General features: G+C 41.0%; 1 protein-coding gene across 1 annotated transcript in view; it reads right to left on the minus strand.

Annotated features, from left to right (window-relative positions):
• Positions 1 to 4,827: 4,827 nt before the first annotated feature.
• The window catches only part of LOC145396455 (dual specificity calcium/calmodulin-dependent 3',5'-cyclic nucleotide phosphodiesterase 1A-like), a 193,766-nt gene continuing 180,372 nt past the window's right edge, over positions 4,828 to 18,221 (minus strand). The window contains exons 10-15 of the mRNA XM_080269830.1: positions 14,857 to 14,997; positions 14,107 to 14,276; positions 13,492 to 13,653; positions 12,000 to 12,202; positions 9,166 to 9,282; positions 4,828 to 5,039 (exon numbers count right to left, since the gene is read on the minus strand). Coding sequence (XP_080125956.1) covers positions 4,909 to 5,039; positions 9,166 to 9,282; positions 12,000 to 12,202; positions 13,492 to 13,653; positions 14,107 to 14,276; positions 14,857 to 14,997 — 924 coding nt within the window. The 3' untranslated portion in view covers positions 4,828 to 4,908. The remainder of the gene's footprint in view (positions 5,040 to 9,165; positions 9,283 to 11,999; positions 12,203 to 13,491; positions 13,654 to 14,106; positions 14,277 to 14,856; positions 14,998 to 18,221) is intronic.

The following is an 18,221-nucleotide window of genomic DNA, read 5'->3' on the forward strand; positions in this document are numbered from 1 at the left end:
AGTAATGCTCTTAAACTCTGAATTGTATTCTCGCCAGGTCCTCATATTCGTCTCTTTCCCATGTATTTACCTATTTGTATTTACCTATTTGTAGTATACAGGAATTGAGCAATGCTCGTGTTGTCCTGTCTCCATATCCACATTTATCAAGTCTACCTTTACACACATGAATGCTTTTCTCATGCACCACCTCTTTGTCTAAGTCGTTCCAAATATTTAAGAATATACCTAATTGTGATATACACGGAATGTACTATGCTCGTGGGTTTCCGTCGCTGTTTCTCAATAAGTCGAATTTAACTTTAAACTCGTTTATGTTTTTAGATTGGACGATCTCTTTGTCCAGGCTATTCCATAAGTCTATACTTCTGTAAGGAAAGCTATATTTCTTGATATCCTTCAAGCAGCTTGACTTTTTCAATTTCATTCCATGTCCTCTTGTTGCTCTCTTATCCCATACAAACAGATCTTCTTTGTCAATTTTATCTACTCCCACCATGGTCCTGAACACCGCAATCATGTCTCCCTCTTTCTCCTTTCCTCTAACGAAGGCAAATCCAGTTTTTCCAGCCTCTCTCTGTATGACAGGTCTGTCAAACTGGGGACCATCTTGGTTGCTGTTCTTTGTATTCTCTCAATCTTGTTTATATCTTTCTTTTTGTGTGGGCACCACACTACCGCTGCATATTCTAACCTGGGGCGGATCATGGCCACTATCAATTTTTTCATCATTTCCTCATCCATATAATGAAATGCTACTCTTATGTTAGTCAAGAGCTTATAAGTCTCTCCAACTATCTTGTTAATGTGCTTTTCTGGTGACAAACTATCTTGGACCAGCACTCCCAAATCTTTCTCTTCTCTCCTTTTTGTGATTAATTCATTACCCAAAAATAATTCAGTGATGGTCTCCTGGTACTTTTACCCATTTCCAATATTTTACATTTCTTTACATTAAATTTCATTTCCCACGTCCGGCTCCAATTGTGTATCCTATCCAAATCCTCCTGCAGTATTTTACAATCCTCCTCAACCTCTATCTTCCTCAAGATCTTTACATCATCAGCAAACAGACTCGCATAACTGTTCACTCCATCTACCATATCATTTACATAAATCAGGAACATTACTGGCGCCAACACTGAGCCTTGAGGGACTCCACTTGTTACTTCCCTCCATCCAGACATCTTTTCCTTTATTACTGTCCTCATTTGTCTGTCTCTCAAAAAGTCTCTCATCCATTCCAGAAGTTTCCCCTTTAGTCCTCCTATATATTCTAGTTTCCACATTAGTCTCTTATGAGGTACCTTGTCAAAGGCCTTCTCTAAGTCTAAGTACACACAATCCACCCAACCATCTCTCTCCTGTACCACATCAATCGCTCTTGAGTAAAAGCTCAACAAGTTTGAAACACATGACCTTCCACTTCTGAATCCAAACTGACATTCAGCCAAAATATTCATCTCTTCCAGATATTTTATCCATCTGTCTTTCAGGATTCTCTCACACAATTTTGCGACCATGCTGGTTAGAGACACTGGTCTATAATTCAGGGGTTCTTCCCTGTTTCCTCCCTTGTAAATTGGTACCACATTTGCCCTCTTCCATTCTTTGGCACTTTCCCCTCTTCCAGTGAGCATACAATTAAGCTGTGAATTTTATCCGCCAGTTGTTCTCTGCATTCCTTCAGTACCCAATTAGAAATTCCATCAGGTCCTGGGGCTTTCCTTACATCTTGAGTTTCCAGTAATTTATACACTTCCTGCACCTCCACTTTTATATCTTCCATCACCGGAACATTTCTAATCACTCCCTCCCCTTCCACAAGCTCCTTTTCTTTAGTGAAAACTGACTGGAAACGTTTGTTCATTATTTCTGCTTGCATTGCCGCATCATTAAAGACCTCTCCATCTACTTTCAGCTTGGTGATTCCTTCCTTTTGTTTCAGTTTGCCATTAACAAATCTATAAAACAGTTTGGGTTCATCCTTGCATTTGTCAATTATACCTTTTTCAAAATTCCTTTCTTCTTCCCTACGTATTCTTGTGTATTCGTTTCTTGTTCTTTTATATTCTTCCTTTGTTCTGTCGTTACCTCTCTTTCTCCAATTGTTCCACGCCTTATCTCTCTCTTTTTGGCTATCATACACCTTCTATTAAACCACTCCTTTTCCTGTTTTCTTCCTCTTACTCTTGGTACAAATTTTTCCACTCCCAAATTATAGAGGTCTAGAAAGATATCCCACTTCCTCTGTATCTCTCTTGTTTCTCTGAATTTTCCAATCCGCATTTTTCAAAAAGTTTCTCAATCCTGTAAAATTTGCTTTGCCAAAGTTGTATCTTCCTGTCTATGAAGCTCGTCTCTTGGCTCGACGTTTCCTATTAACATCTGGAACTCAATGACCACGTGATCACTTTTTCCCAAAGGACAGAGATATTCCAATGATTCTATTACATCAGGTTCTTTGGTGAACAGTAAATCTAACCTTGCTGGTGTGTCCTCACCTCGAAACCGTGTCTCTTCTTTGACCCACTGCGTCATCACATTATTCATTATTATATTTAATAACATAGTACCCCACGAATCCTCGCCGCCTCCCGAGTACCATTCCTCCCAATTCACCTCTTTACAATTAAAGTCACCCACCAAAATTATATTATTGCTTTTCTCAATTATTTTTTGCAAGTAGCTAGCCATATCTGACAACATCTCATGGTATTCGTCATCCTTCCATGCTCTCGTCTTTGGGGGAACATACACTACCGCCATATCTCTCTTAACATTCTCTCCAGTTTCTAATTTCATATATATCACTTCAGCCCTGCCTTCTCCCATTTCCACAGTATCTACATTTATGTTGTTCTTCACTGCTATCATCACTCCTCCTCCCTTTTTTTCTTTTCTGTCTTTTCTCCACAGTTTGTATTTACCATCTCCCAAATGAACATCAATATCTTCTCTTAATTTGGTCTCTACAAAGCACATGACATCAGGTTCATGTTCTCTCAAGAAATCATTAATTTCGATCCTTGTCGATATGAAACCATCAACATTAGTATATATCACCTTCAAATTATTTTTGACATTATTAATACCCTCTTCTCTCCTACTCTCTGTCCGTACCACTTCCTCAACTTCTGATCTTTCACAACCATCCCCCTAATTTCCTTCACTTCTATTTCCTTAAATACCATTTCCTTACTTTCATATCCAATACTCTCCAAAAAAAGTATTACGTTCTTCCCTCTGTCCTCTTATCATTTTTTTCCTTTACTTCTTCCTTTAATGATTTTAAAGCTTTTCTTTCTTCTTCATTCAGATCTTTTCTTATTATAATATTTTCCATCCCCGCCTCTTTGCTTAATTTCCAGGTCACTTTAAGTATCTCATTTATTACACTTTCTGATGTAAACTTGACTCTCATTGGTCTTGTTTCCCCTTTCTTATATGGCCCTATCCTCCTTACTTCCTCAATTTCTTTTACCCACTTGTTTCCTTCGGGGTCAATCTTGCCTAATATTCCTCTCACCATGTTCGTGTCTCTCTCTGAGTCTTGCAAACCTAACCTTTTCTTCCTCTTCCCTGTTTCCAAATACTATCACACATCTGTTCCTTTCTACAGTTTCTCTCACTATTTTCTTTTTTCTTCAGTATTTTCACTACATTTTCTTCCATTTCTTTCTTGTTCATTTCCTTTCTTCCTGGATGATCTCTCTTAAGCTGACCACTTCTTTCTGTTCTTCCTCTACGTGTGCCCACTTTGCCTTGTGTTCTTCTAGTACATTACTCACCTTCTCCGTTTTATTGGTACTCTCTTCAAGTTTCCTCCTCAGTTCAACATTTTCCCGCTTCAAATTCTTTATCTCTTCATTGGCTGTTTCGTTGGACTGGATTAGACTCTGTATGGTGGTTTCCGTATTTCCTGACACATCCTTTATCACTAGAGTCTCTACTTTTTTTTCGAGTTCACTAATCCTCATAATTAATGTTTTCACTAGGTCCATGACATTAGTATTAGCATCAAATCCTTGAAATTCCATTCCCTCATTGTTTACATTTTCGGCCATCTTTAACGTACCGATCAAGTACCTAAACAGCTGTTACCAATAAGCCACAAACATTCATGTATACTATTGCCAACAAATCTTTACATTTTTGGTAGTCTACCAACTTTCATTATTTTAAATTTAAAGAAAGACCCTAGGAGACAGGACAGACAAAATTCCTGAAACTACTCAAGGTCAGGAGCGATGCCTGGGACGTCCTCTCTCTCCGGCTGTGTGTGTGTGTGTGTGTGTGTGTGAAATCCACATTCCAAGTTTGGCTAAAGTTATATGGTTAGGACAAACTGTCATGGAACTCTTTATAACTGTCTTCATATAGAATGCATTTTTTTTTTTTTGCATCACTTGCAAAAAATACTCATAAGTGCTCAACCCTTACAGTATATCATTTCAATACATCCAATGCATACAGCACACTGTTACACCTTTTGTGTGTTGGTAACGTTTTGGGTATTTTTAACAGAAATATAGGGGTGACTGACTGAGTGGTTACAGGCAGTTAGACCTTCATAATAGTTCTCTTTTTCTTCTACGGGGCAAATTTCTTTGATGGAACAACCTGTCAGTAGTAAGTCAGTGTACTATTTGCTCCACTGTACACGAGCACACACACACACACACACACACCTCTCTTTCTCTCTCTCAAGTACCTTAAAAAACAAACAAAAAACTTGGTCAAATCTTAGATATTTGATTACTAGTATCCAATAACCACTCTAACCACCTGATCACAGTCCATATTTAGGAATTACAAGGGATTGGCTTCAGTGGTTGGATCAGCTGTTACATTATGGACACAACAAGTGAACAATATTGGAAACTATTAAAAAAAAAAAAAAAAAAGTCAGTTACCCTTCATTGCACGTTCCTTCCAGCGTGCCTTGTTGGCAGCAAGACAATCTTGCCAAGGTCGCCGAACCTCGCTCCCAACCACACCTCCAGGGCGAACAGGGCGTTTGATGGGGCCACCTGGCTCTGTAGGGAGAGGAGAAATTATACAAGGGACAGACAAAACAAAACTGCATTCTGAAAATTTGAAAATCTTTTACAAATTAAATGATTAAGTGTGCATGGGACAAAAAGTTCTACTTAATGGAAGCCCATTATAAAAAAATTTAACAGTAATTGGTATCTAACAAAAATGTGAAACTTTGATAAGCTAGGTGTAGGGATCTGGGCCTTGTAAAACCAAGTGAAACAGATTAATACTTCTATCTATCTATCTTCGTGGTCGGTGGGGGCACTCACCATCCACTCACTCGATGTAGTGCTGCTGTCAGGTGTCTGCCCTTTCCTCTCCTCCATCCTTCTTTCCTTCCATCCTCTTCTGTCTTCCTTTCCTTCATTTTTTCCTTGTCCTTCTGCCTACAGGTAACTTTACACTCCCTCTTCTGTCTTTCTTTCCTTCATTCTTTCCTCTTCCTTCTGCCTGTGGGTGACTCTACATTGAGTGACAAGCCAAATGGTTTCCTTTACACCAGGAAACTATTTACTACGCTGGGTGGTAACCATATAACCAAATTTTAGCACCTGGTGGTTTAATGGGTAATTATTGCACTCCAGTTGGACAGAGCTGGTGAAGGTTTATATCCAAGGGATGGTTGGGGTCGATTGTTCATGTAATGCCACTCAGGGATGAGTGAGGCTGGTCACTCTCATCTTAAATGTTGGGACCAACTGCCTAGCCCCAGGCTCCTACACTCCTCATGGGGCAATGTAGGATTGGATGATGGATAGATGGATCTATCTATCTATTGCCAGATGCCGTAATTCCATAAAGGGTGGCTACAAACAAATTGCCTCCATGTCGCCCTGTCCCCCGCCATTTCACTGCCCTGCTCCCAACTCACACACCCCTCTCTCACATACCTCTCCACTCCATCCCTCTATCATCCTTGGCCTCCCTCTCCCTCTCCCCCCCCCTCCACCTCACTCACATACACTCTCCTCATCGGTCTCTCACTCTCCATCCTCTCCACATGTCCAAACCACCTCAATGTATTTCTCCTAATGCTTTCTATCACATCCACATCCACACCACAATGCTCCTTCACTTCTTCATTTGTCAGCCTGTCTCCCACGTGACTCCAAATGCTCCTCTCAAATAACTCATTTCCACTGTTCTCACTCTTGACTTGTGTCCCTCCAACAAGGTCCAAGCTTCACTTCCATATGTTAGAGTTGGTATCACAATACAGTAGACCCTCTATAATTCGGATTAAATGGGGGGAACCCTATGTCGAATTATCCAAAAATCCAAATTATTGGAGCTCATGCTTGCCCCTATCCCCAAATCACACCCACGCTCACTAAAACATGGCTTTTTCACACACAGAATCGAACAGTACAGTATATTATTACTTTATACTCAAAGAATGCACAACACAATAAATGAAAGAGTGTCAAACCTTGATAAGAAAGTCTTGCAACACAGTAGTAGAGTACAATACACTTAACAGTACTGAAGGTACCGTACAGTTCTTAAAAATTACATTTATTACTACACTTATCACTACAATAACTGTTCACATCCACGTATCACTGGAACCCTTTTTGGACTTGTCTCATTTAATCAGAATTTCTATCTGAATCAAAATTATTTGTCTGGTGGTCAAAAAAGATCCGAATTACCTGATTTCCAAATTATTCGGGTTCGAATTAGAAAGGGTTTACTGTACTGTCATGCAGCGACTTTTCTACTTCCATGCTCATTTCCATATTTCTTATCACTGCTTTCAAAGAACCACCAACCTTTCTTCCTCATTGTACCCTTTCAAGCACTTCACCCTCTAAACTTCCATCCTTACTCATCACACTACCCAAGTACTTAAACCCACTCACATCCATTTCCACTTCATTCAACCACACTGTACATTCATTCTCTTGAAGACCAGAACTTTATCCTTCCCTACATTCACCTTTAGATTCTATTTCTTACACACTCTCCCAAACTCATTCACCAAGCCTTGCAGCTGCCCTTTGTCTTCACTTAACAACACATTAACATCTGTGAACAACAGTACAGGAAGTTTCCAAACAATGCCCTCTAGCATTAGGGCTGCTCCAATATCCACTGCTATAATTACTTTTATAGGAGGAGCAGGAGGAGGAGGAGGAGGAGGATACCAGGTTTTGCACTTAATGGGGACTGTGAAAAGTGCTGCTAAAGTTGATTCCGCCAAAGTTTGGGCACTGACCTAATGGGAAATAAGCTAATGGGGACTGGACCAGAAAGAAAACTCGCCCATTTGTGTATTTCCTATTTTAAATATGTCCTAAGTTACCTGAAATGTTGCTATTTACACATTAAATCATAAGGTAACAGTAAATTAACAATAGAACTTAAAAACATCACAAAATATTGTAGCCAACCCGTGAAGCAGTGAATGCTAAGGATGATGCAATGGTGCGTTTCTTTGCAACTGCATCATAAAATAGGTGGGCCCTGACACAGTAATGCCTTCCTGGGTCCTCTATTCAACCACTTTAACATATAATGTTCAACCACTAGCATAACTGAGCTGTATTTGGTCACTGTTTTCACCCGTCTACCTAAGGCACCTGGTTCAAAATACTTCTTCACACGGGCTAGATTGGCTCTAAGCTCACTCAGCTGTTTTCTCATACTATGTACAGTCGATTCTGCCACATTATACATTTTACATACTTCAGAGTTACGAGCATCTTTCTCCATTTCCACCACAATTTTATTTTTTAAATCGTCATCATACTTGTGTTTTTTCACCCCCTTGCAGTAGTCATGCTTGGCCTTCCCTTTACTGTCTGCTGTTCCAAGTTCATGCCTTCTTACACCATTTTCACTATCACCTGGTCCACCTCTGGCTCCACTTGAAACACGTGATGACATATTTCCGTCAGTTATGCTGGGTAACAAGCCAAATTGTTTCCTGTACACCAGGAAACCATTTACTATGCTGGGTGGTAACCATAAAACCAAATTATGGCACCTGGTGATTTAGTGGGTAATTAAGGCACTCCAATCGGATTAAGCCTGTACGGGTGTATATCCAAGGGGTGGTTGGGGTTTATTGCTCACGTAATGCCACTCAGGGATGAGTAAGGTTGGTCACTCTCATCTTAAATGTCAGGGCCAATGCCTATTCCTGGGCTCCTACACTCCTCATGCGACAACATAGGATTGGATGATGGATGGATGGATGGGCAAATGAAAGACACGAGAGTGTAACACTCAACTTGTGGACACACTGAACATGTGCAGGAAACAGGCCGCAACTGAGTGTTGATGCTGGTGTCGCCGTGGTAAGAATCTGAAACTTGTGGCATCGGAGGGCACGAAAGTGTGGTTTTTAGCTGCCAATGTGCAATCACGGGAGTATTTGATGGCCGCCATGAAAATGTGTTCTGCCAATCTAGATGCCCCCAAACCTGGTGCCTTGGTGTAGTCTGAAGCTAGCAACACTAAACTCTCAGCTACCAACGTGGTGCACATACACCTAAAGTTAGCACTACAGTGATGAGTGGATGATGGGTATCCTCGCCTACCACAATCCATCCATCATCCAATCCTACGTTGCCCAATGAGAAGCATAGGATTCCGGGCTAGGCAAGTTAGTCCTGACATTTAAGATGCGAGTGACCAGCCTCATTCATCCCTGAATGGCATTACATGAACAGTAACCCCAACCACCCCTTGGATATAAACCTTCACCAGCTCAATCCGACTGAAGTGCCGCAATTACCCACTAAACCACCAGGCACCAAAATTTAGTTATAAGGTTACCATCCAGCGTAGTAAATGGTTTCCTGGTGTACAGGAAACCATTCGGCTTGTCACTCAGTGGAGAGTCACCCATTGGCAGACGGAACAGGAAAGAATGAAGGAAAGAAATACAAAAGAGGGAGTGCAAAGTCACCTATGGGCAGAAGGAAGAGGAAAGAATAAAGTAAAAAAAGACAGAAGAGGAAGGAACGAGGGAGGAGAGGAAAGGACAGACACCCGAGAACAGCAGTACGTTGGGTTAGCGGATGGTGAGTTCCCCCACCTACCACAATACATACATAAAATACCAAACTTAGCTCAAATGAGGTGTGCTGTGCAAACCTCACTCCTGGCACTGACCATTGGAGGGATCCTCAGATATGGTGGGTGTGGCTGGTGGGGCTGAGAGTGATGCCACCTTGTCTAGCAAATCCCCACACACTCCCAGGCTGGGGTCCACTATGAAGTCAATGAAACCTGAAACAGCAGATACGTTGATGTTGTTGCTCAACCTTAGTCCACCTGATTCAGCAGACCCAACTGCAGGTAAGCAACTGCCCCTATGGGGTTGTCCCATAGGTTCCCTATAATGTTTTTGTTGTGTCTGGGTCTTAGTGTGGGGTGTGCTGTGCAGTACACCATTATGTGTGTGTTATTTTGTGGGTCTAATCTACAAGCTAAGTACGTGTCATATGATATTTAGATAAAATGATGAAGCAACAGTGAAGTAAATGAGCATTTACATTATAATGAAAACTGTGAATGTAATGTAATCCAGCTAAGAATACTGAGAAAAATTCACTAGAGCTATGTCAGAGGGGACAGGAGATAACAACACTTTACAAGGAAAATGATCACACATCATACTGAGTAGCATGGTTGCAAGACTTAGGCTACAGCTTTAAATGTACAGTGATATATAAATCATGAAATACCTACAACACAGTACAGTACAGTATTTGAAAAAAAAAAAAAAAAAAAATCAAATACAAACAAATAAATACAAAACCTGACCTATGCTTATCTATATCAATGGACAATTAAAAGGCCTTGCTATGATGAAATAAGTCTTAAAACACAACACAAAAAAATCTGTACAAAATAATTAAACACAGTAACTCTACCCTTACCAACAACACAGTAGCTAAATAATAAATAAATATACAGAATATATATATATACAGTATATATATATATATATATATATATATATATATATATATATATCTATCTATCTATCTATATACCTAGGCTGCTTCCCCCAAGGAAAGGGAGGTAGCCGAGACAAGACGACACACTCCCCATTTACTCATCCATTCAAACACATTCATTCGCATCTTAGTCCCAAAGGGAAGAACGGACAGATCTTCACCGCACCACACCGCACAAGGGTCAACTACGCAATCCAATCAGTGACATCCACAGCAGGGCCCGACAGCAGAGCTGGTTTACCCCTGCCACATCATAACAGACCCATCCCCTTACCCACACCTGACCTGACTAGCTGATCAGACCAAATCCGGGAGAATATCCACTCAGGGCTGCGTCATCATTTATTCATTCACAATTTCTCCCCATTTATTTCTGTCACGCACAGCCACTCTTCCTTGCTCAACAGACATCCCTCTCGCATCCAGCGCTCTCTTCACACTGTCCATCCATCCTATTCGTGGTCTTCCTCTCAGCCTTACACTCTCACATCAGATCTAGTTATCTTTTTCACCAATCGCTCATTATCCATTCTCTCCATATGCCCAAACCATCGCAACACCCTCTGCTCAACTCTACCAGCCATCTCCCGAACAACTCCAGTTCTCCTTCGCACTTCATCATTTCGCACTTGATCCACACGCGTCACTCCACACATACTCAGACACCTTATCTCCATTACATTCAAACTTTTCCTCTCTGTTACACCCATATTCCATGTTTCAGCCCCATATAACGCAGTCGGTACCACAACACCCTCATACAGCCTTCTCTTTACATCCATTCTAAGCGAACGACATCTAAAATTTTTTTCATTCCTCCAAGCACCTTTCCTACTTCATTTATTCTAAACTTCACTTCTGCATCTATTCTTCCATCCACAGCAACATGTGACCCTAGATATTTAAAACACTCTAGCTCCTCAAGCAACTCACCATTCAAAACTATATTCATCCCCCTACCATCTACCAACCTCGTACACTTCATCACTTTACTCTTATTCTCATTTACTTTCAATTTCCTCCTTTCACACACCCTTCCAAACTTCTCTACCAACTGTCTCAATCTCTCCTCTGAATCAGCCACCAGTGCAGTATAATCTGCAAACAGCAGCTGCTTCAGATTCCACTCTCCATCATCAACATTCACCAGACTCAGACCTCCACCTAAAACTCTTGCATTCACCTCCCTTATAACACCAGCCATGTAAATATTAAACAACCAAGGCGACATCACACATCCCTGTCGCAGCCCCACTCTCACGGGAAATCAATCACTCACAGCATTTCCCACTCTTACACACGCTCTACTATTTACATAAAAACTTTTCACCCCTTTTAGTAACCTACCATCAAGTCCATACAATCTTAAAACAGTCCACAAAGCCTCCCTATCAATTCTATCATACACTTTCTCTAAATCCATAAATGCCCAAAACACATCCTTGCCTTTCGCTAAATACTTTTCACACACTTGTCTCACAGCAAACACCTGATCCACGCATCCCCTCCCTCTCCTAAACCCACACTGCTCATCACCAATCACTCCCTCTGTACCCTCTCTAACTCTCATAATTAACACTCTACCATACACCTTACCTACAACACTCAACAGACTTATACCCCTAAAGTTAGTACATTCATGCTTATCACCCTTGCCTTTATACAACGGGACCACATGAGCACTTGCCCAGTCAATTGGCACCATACCTTTCACAAAGCACACATTCAACAGTCTTACTAACCAGTCAACAATAGTCACTCCACCCTTCAGGTATTCCACAGAACACCCATCCATACCTGCAGCTTTCCCTGTTTTCATCTCCTTTACTGCCTTCTCCACTTCCTCCTTCGTGATCACAGAATCATTCAACTCTCCGAACACATTTATTCCTTGCACCCTTCCATCCGCCACAATATATACTGTGTGTATATATATATATATATATGAGAAACAAATCTGGTGGATTCATATACAGTACACACCAATCTGGCTCTCGGCAACAAGCGTGTTGTTGCGGTCACACAAAGGTGAGTAGGGTAAGCCTAGTTCCCTCTCCTTATCTCCCTGTCTGAAAAACTCTTCGAGCAGCTGAGTTGTCCACCTCTCATGTAGCCGCCAACTCTTGCTTGGGTGGGAAATGTCACAGCAGTGGAGCACCAAAGACAGGGCTTTAGATTTGTCCAGGCTGGAAACAAGAAACAAACACACTTTTATATAGAAATGATCATGCTACAGTGACAAAAAATAATTCTACAAAAATTATACATTATGATCATATTTCCTACTAACTTAGCTCTGGCATCTACAAGTCTTGTCATGTGGAGCAAAAGAAGAGGGACTGCCTACAAGAATGTATGTGAGTGAGGTGGATGGGAAAGGGAGGGGAAGATGAATCCTGAGGATGAGATGAAGGAACAGAGTGGAGAGGTATTTCAGTCTGAGAGAAGGCATTGTTATGGCAGAGGACAAGGTGATTTGGAGGATATTCATTTGTGGCCACCCCTCCTGGGGATTATCGTGTTTCTTTATAAACAGATACAGATACACAGATTGACCTACAGGCACAAAGACAATTTTAGCTAGGGAAGACCATGCCACAAGGCAAACCATAAATTCTGGAATTATTCTAGGTGTGGTGCACAATTCTCCAACTACATTCATATAGCACTGGCACCTACAAAGATGCTGCCTCTGTGTGTAGGTAGGTTTGCCACTGCATCACAAAAGACATGTCATACACTCTTAAACAGGTCTATTTAATATCACTGTGCAGTATTGCCTTATGTAGTTCTGTTTTGCAAAATAGTTCATGATTTAACCAATGAATATCCTTTAAAAAGAAGTAAAATAAAATTTTAAGACTGACAGAGCTCTAATGCAGCTGAATGAAATATGTACAAATATGGCTGAATAAAGTACATACTGTACTAGGAGGCATATGACATGGGTTTGACATCGATTTTATAACTTGGTAGTTGATGGAATGACCACTGAACAAATGTGCATATGGTGTACTGGAATGATTACAGAACAAATGTGTATAAGGTGTACAAAAAATTGTACAGATGGTTTTGCTTGCCATGTGAAACCATGATTCAAAAGACCAGAAGTATGTGTGAATAAGTCTGTGACCCTTTTTGTTGGGAATGCTGTTGATGATTTCTTAGGTTTTTGAGTTTTTGTCTCTGCATCCTATCTTACCTCATGTTCAGGAGGAAATAAGGGTTGAGATGATGATATGAACGACAACTGGCCTACAACTGGCTAGCATTACCTAATCAAAAACCTTCAGCCACTTCTTGGTAACTTAAATCAATTCATGTGGTAGTGCATATGGCCTTCACATCAGCTGATGCTTTACACTACTAGCTGACAAACAATGGAAACTACATACTGCAGTACAGAATCAGTAACAGCCAGTAAACATAAACTATAGATTAAATAGATATACAACAACTTAATGTGACTGCTGACCTTGTATCCTGGAGGGCCAACATGGTTTTCATGGCTTTGATTTGCTGGAAATGTGAGGACATATCTGTTGCCAGCACCATCTCAATCACCAGGCTTCGGAACTCCCGGTACTCTTCTCTTGACAAATTTATGAGCACATTGTGTTCCTCAGCCCGCAGCAACCTGGTGGAAAAAGGGAATATGAAAGATGTACTGTATTTCCCAAACTGTGGAGAAACTGCTGATTATATGTGTATAACTACAGCTGGAGATGAGTAAACAAAACAGGAATGTATGACTGACTTTTTAGCCTACCAAAACCACTAGACTACCACGTGTCTATTTTCTGATTATTTTTCTTCTCATGGGGAAATTAAGTGTACCTTATCAGCTAAACATAATGAAAAGTAGATGGTTGTTAATGACTGTGATTAAAGTTTACAGACAAGAGATGGGAGCCTTTGAATGAATAGTGAAACAAAACAAATATGAAATAATTTTGTGTTAATTCAGAGACGAAAGTACAATAAATGTAAACATTTATGTTGCTACATCAGAGATCTGAGGAAAGATGGGGAGAGATCAACGGTAGCAAACTGAAAAACATTATCATACAGTGCTGAACATAACACAAACCTGAAGGCAGCACATATGTGGTGGTTCTCAAGGACAGCACGGTCATTGTAGAGAATAGCTGTCTCTGAACCAGACATAACATGAAAATTGTTTGTTGTCCCAGTGTGCTCATAGTCGTGTATTAGAGCAGCCATGAGTGTTGCCAGGATTTCTACATCATTCAGCCAGTTCTGTGAAAATTATTAAACATATCAGTGTGGTATGTATGGGATATGCACACATTTCAAATAAGGAAAGGGGAAGACTCCTACCTAATACAATCCTGCACTACTGCATGGGTGTAATAAATGAAAAAGCAGAAAAAAAAAAAAATGCACAAGAAATTTGGTACATGAAATGAATAATCACCATGGTCCATGATTTGAGGCTAAACTTCTAAACATCTTCTAAACAAACTCAGTCCAGATAGTTAATGTAATTGACCAGTCATATTTCCTCTATGCAGCATTATGTGACCAATTAATCCTGACCACTCCTTGCCTTTAAACCCTTATGGGCCAAATCTGGTTGGAGCAGCTTAATCCACAGGCCAATCTGGAATTCTTCTGTTGGCAATTAGGTTATCACTGAAAGCAGTAAGTGATATTCTGGGAGACAGGAAACCATTTGGCATGTTACTCATCTTGACTTTCCTTGACAGTACCTGTAGTAATATACTGAGGCAGAATCAGTAAAAGTAGATAATTCCTGATATATACAGTACTGACAATCACAAGACAACACTACTACAGGTAATACACTAGGACATACCATGAGGCCTGTCTGTGACAACATGTAGTGGATGGTTTGTAAGACATCAGCTGCATGGACATTGTTGTGGTAAGGGTTCTTGTACTTGCAATAGCCTGCCTCAACCTGTGTCAAGAATGTCTCCAGGGTTGCTGGTGGCATCTGTTAAGTGAAAATGGGTAAGTAAATAAAGAAATAAATATATAAAATAAATCATCATCCATGGCCATGTGGATGGAGAGTGAAAGACTAATGAGGAGAGTGTATGCAAATAATGTGGAGGGGATGAGAGGGAGGGGGAGGCCGAGGATGACATGGAGGGATAGAGTGGAGAGAAATATGAGAGAGGGTGTGAGCTGGGAGCATGGCAGTGAAGTGGCATTGGACAGGGCAACGTGGAGGTGATTTGTCTGTGGCCACCCCTTACAGGAATGAGGTGTCTGGCAATAGATAGATAGATCATCATCCTAACCTTTTCCCAACCAAACATGCAAATTTCAGATTGAATGATACCTGACTTTTTAGCTTCCAATTATTGTTCTATCAATCTGTGGTGAAGTAAAACATCATCATGCAGTAGCACTGCATTGCCAGGCAGCTCTGCTACCCAGGTGTACAAATGTCCATCAACTCTAGTGTCATGGTGGCTAAGTGGTTTGCATCACTGACTGTAAGCTGCCAGCCTGTTAGCATGTTAGCATGCCTGGTGTTGGCATCTGGCATCACTTAACTCTGGTGTAATGGGGCCTATAAATGCCCGCATTGCTCAGAGGCAAAGTGGGGATCCTCCATTCAGCTCAGTGGTAACATGTGCATGTGGGGAGTGTGGGAGCCTCAGTCTGAATCTTGGCCAGATTAGTGTGATTAATTTGTTAAGTTTCATTTCAGTTATTACATTGGCTGGCAGCAGTGTGAGATGAGGCGAAGCTTGGTTGGCAATTTGATGTTGTTCCTTGGTTAGCTGACAGTGTCCTTGTCCTTACATTCTGGGGATGAGCTGTACGGTGAGGTCTGCATTGTCTCCAATGGAGGCTTCCGATGCTACACTACACTGCAAGTTTGCAACTCACCAAATCAATCATCAAAGGGAGAAAAGGGGGGTGTAATGGGGTCTATAAATGCCCACACTGCTCAGAGGCAAAGTGGGGATCCTCTGTTTGGCTCAGTGGTAATGTGCATGCATGTGGAGCGCATGGTTCAGGGATGGAGTCCCAGCCAGATCAGTGATTAATTTGTTAAGTTTCATTTCAGTTATTACAGAGGTGTCCATCCATCCTTTGTGGGTTGGTAGTTACAATGATTACCTAAGGTAACACCTAGGGGAGGTAACTGTAGTGATCCAGATGATGCAGTGGCCTTGTATCCCAGGATATTAAGTAAATAACCCTCCACAGGCTCCAATGCCTACGTTATGGAGATGGGCACTGCTGCCAGGAACCTCATGGCGTATGTCATCACCTTTACCTTTTACCTTTACTTCCTCCTTTCTCTTAAAACAAAGGATGGTGGACTGTCAGAGAAGGGCAATTTCAACTTTCAGTCCATCCATCATCCAATCCTATATTTCCCCATGAGGAGCGTAGGATCCCAGGGCTGGGCAAGTTGGTCCTGACATGAAAGATGAGAGTCAACATTTAAGATGAGAATGAATCAGTCCACTGGGTTCAAACCAGAAGCTACAACTACTACTACTACTACCAGTACCAAGGAATTATTTTACTTAAAAAATGATGGATGTAAGTTGGAATTACAACTACTACTACTACTACTACCAGTACCAAGGAATTATTTTACTTTAAAAATGATGGATGTAAGTTGGAATTACAAATGGGGTACTGGAAAACTGGTCAACCAGGTATCTTTGTACAACATAAAAAATATCTATCTAATACAATGACAATGACAAATTGTTGGTGGAGAAAAGACAAAAAGTTAGCAAATGAAGAAAATACTTTGAGGTATTGCTGGATATAGAAAACAAAAAGTAGTGGAAGTACATGCGGTTGGGAAATGACTGAAAGAAGAAGAGCAACAAGTAGGGAGGAATTGAACAGTAGAACAGAAGTGTCAAACAAAACAATGAAGTAAGTCAAAATGGGGCCAGTGGAGTAAGTGGTAAAACAGAAATATGGGAGAGAGTCAGTCACAGATTATGGAAGATGTGCAGACTGGCCTGGATGATAGGGTTCTGGAGGATTGCAAGTCATGTATAGCTGTTCCTCAAACTGTAAAAAGGAAATGGGGACAGAGAAGTGTGTAGCAATCAAAGGGGTATTTGTTTTAAAAAAATATATGGTTGAATACTTATTGATATAGTTAGGGTAAAAGCAGAAGAATTAGTTGGAGAAGAACTACAGGGATTTACAAAGGAAAGAGGCTACATACATCATTCATTCATTCTCAGATTTTTGTTCAGCAGAAAAGTAACTTGAGAAAAGAAAGAAATTGTATGCTGCCTTCATGGATCTGGGGAAAGCATACGAGAGAGTGGATAGACAGGAAATGTGAAAGGTACTAAAAGTAAATGGAGTAGGTTGGAAGTTGCTGAATGCTGTGAAGAGTATGTATGAGGGCATCAGGGCTGCAGTATGTGAACAGTGAATTAAGTGAGTTCTTTTATCTGAGCATTGGGCTACGGTACACATGTGTCAAGTCTCCATGGTGGTTCAATTTGTAAAGAGATACTAGGTATGGCAATGCATGGTGGAGTCTCTATTGAGAGAGGGTAGGGTGTGGAAGCTTCCTGTATTGTTACTTCCTGATGATACTGTTTTGTTTGGCAAAGATGAATATGAGCTGCAAGGATTGGTGAATGAGGCTGGGGGTGTACTGTATGTAGGAAAGTGAATCTAAGTATGAACATACACCCACCGCAAATTGACTTAGGACCTACACACACGCAGAACTGCTATGGGAATTGTCTGTCTCTGCTTTGTGTTTCCACCTCTACCAAGTGAATTTTTTGGGCAAGAAATAACTGGCAACTCCTCTGATGTTGGCGGGAGGTGGTGAAACACTCAGCACATCAGTGCTTGCCCAGAAGAGAGAGCGGGAGTATATGTTCCCGTCGCTCCGAGCTTGCACCTCCCTCTTTTATCATATGCATAACTGTTTACCCTGTTATTTTCCTAGAGTCGAGTTGTCATGCCTGGTAAGTACTGCTCAAGGGATGAGAGTGTCCGTATCATTGCATGGAGGCAGGATAATGTCCCTATCAACACGATTTGTGAATGTACTGGATGTGCAAAGTCGACCATCATAAAGATTCCTGCTGCAATGCGCGGCCTGCCACCTGATGTCGTACCAGAGTACAAGCATGACGTAGGAAGGAAGACGATGACTTCCAGAGGTACAGATATGCTTCTGATGAGGGAAGTAATCAAGAA

This window comes from Coenobita brevimanus, chromosome 38, assembly GCF_032717465.1.
Source record: "Coenobita brevimanus isolate Jiangsu-jjx chromosome 38, ASM3271746v2, whole genome shotgun sequence".
NCBI lineage: Eukaryota > Metazoa > Arthropoda > Malacostraca > Decapoda > Coenobitidae > Coenobita > Coenobita brevimanus.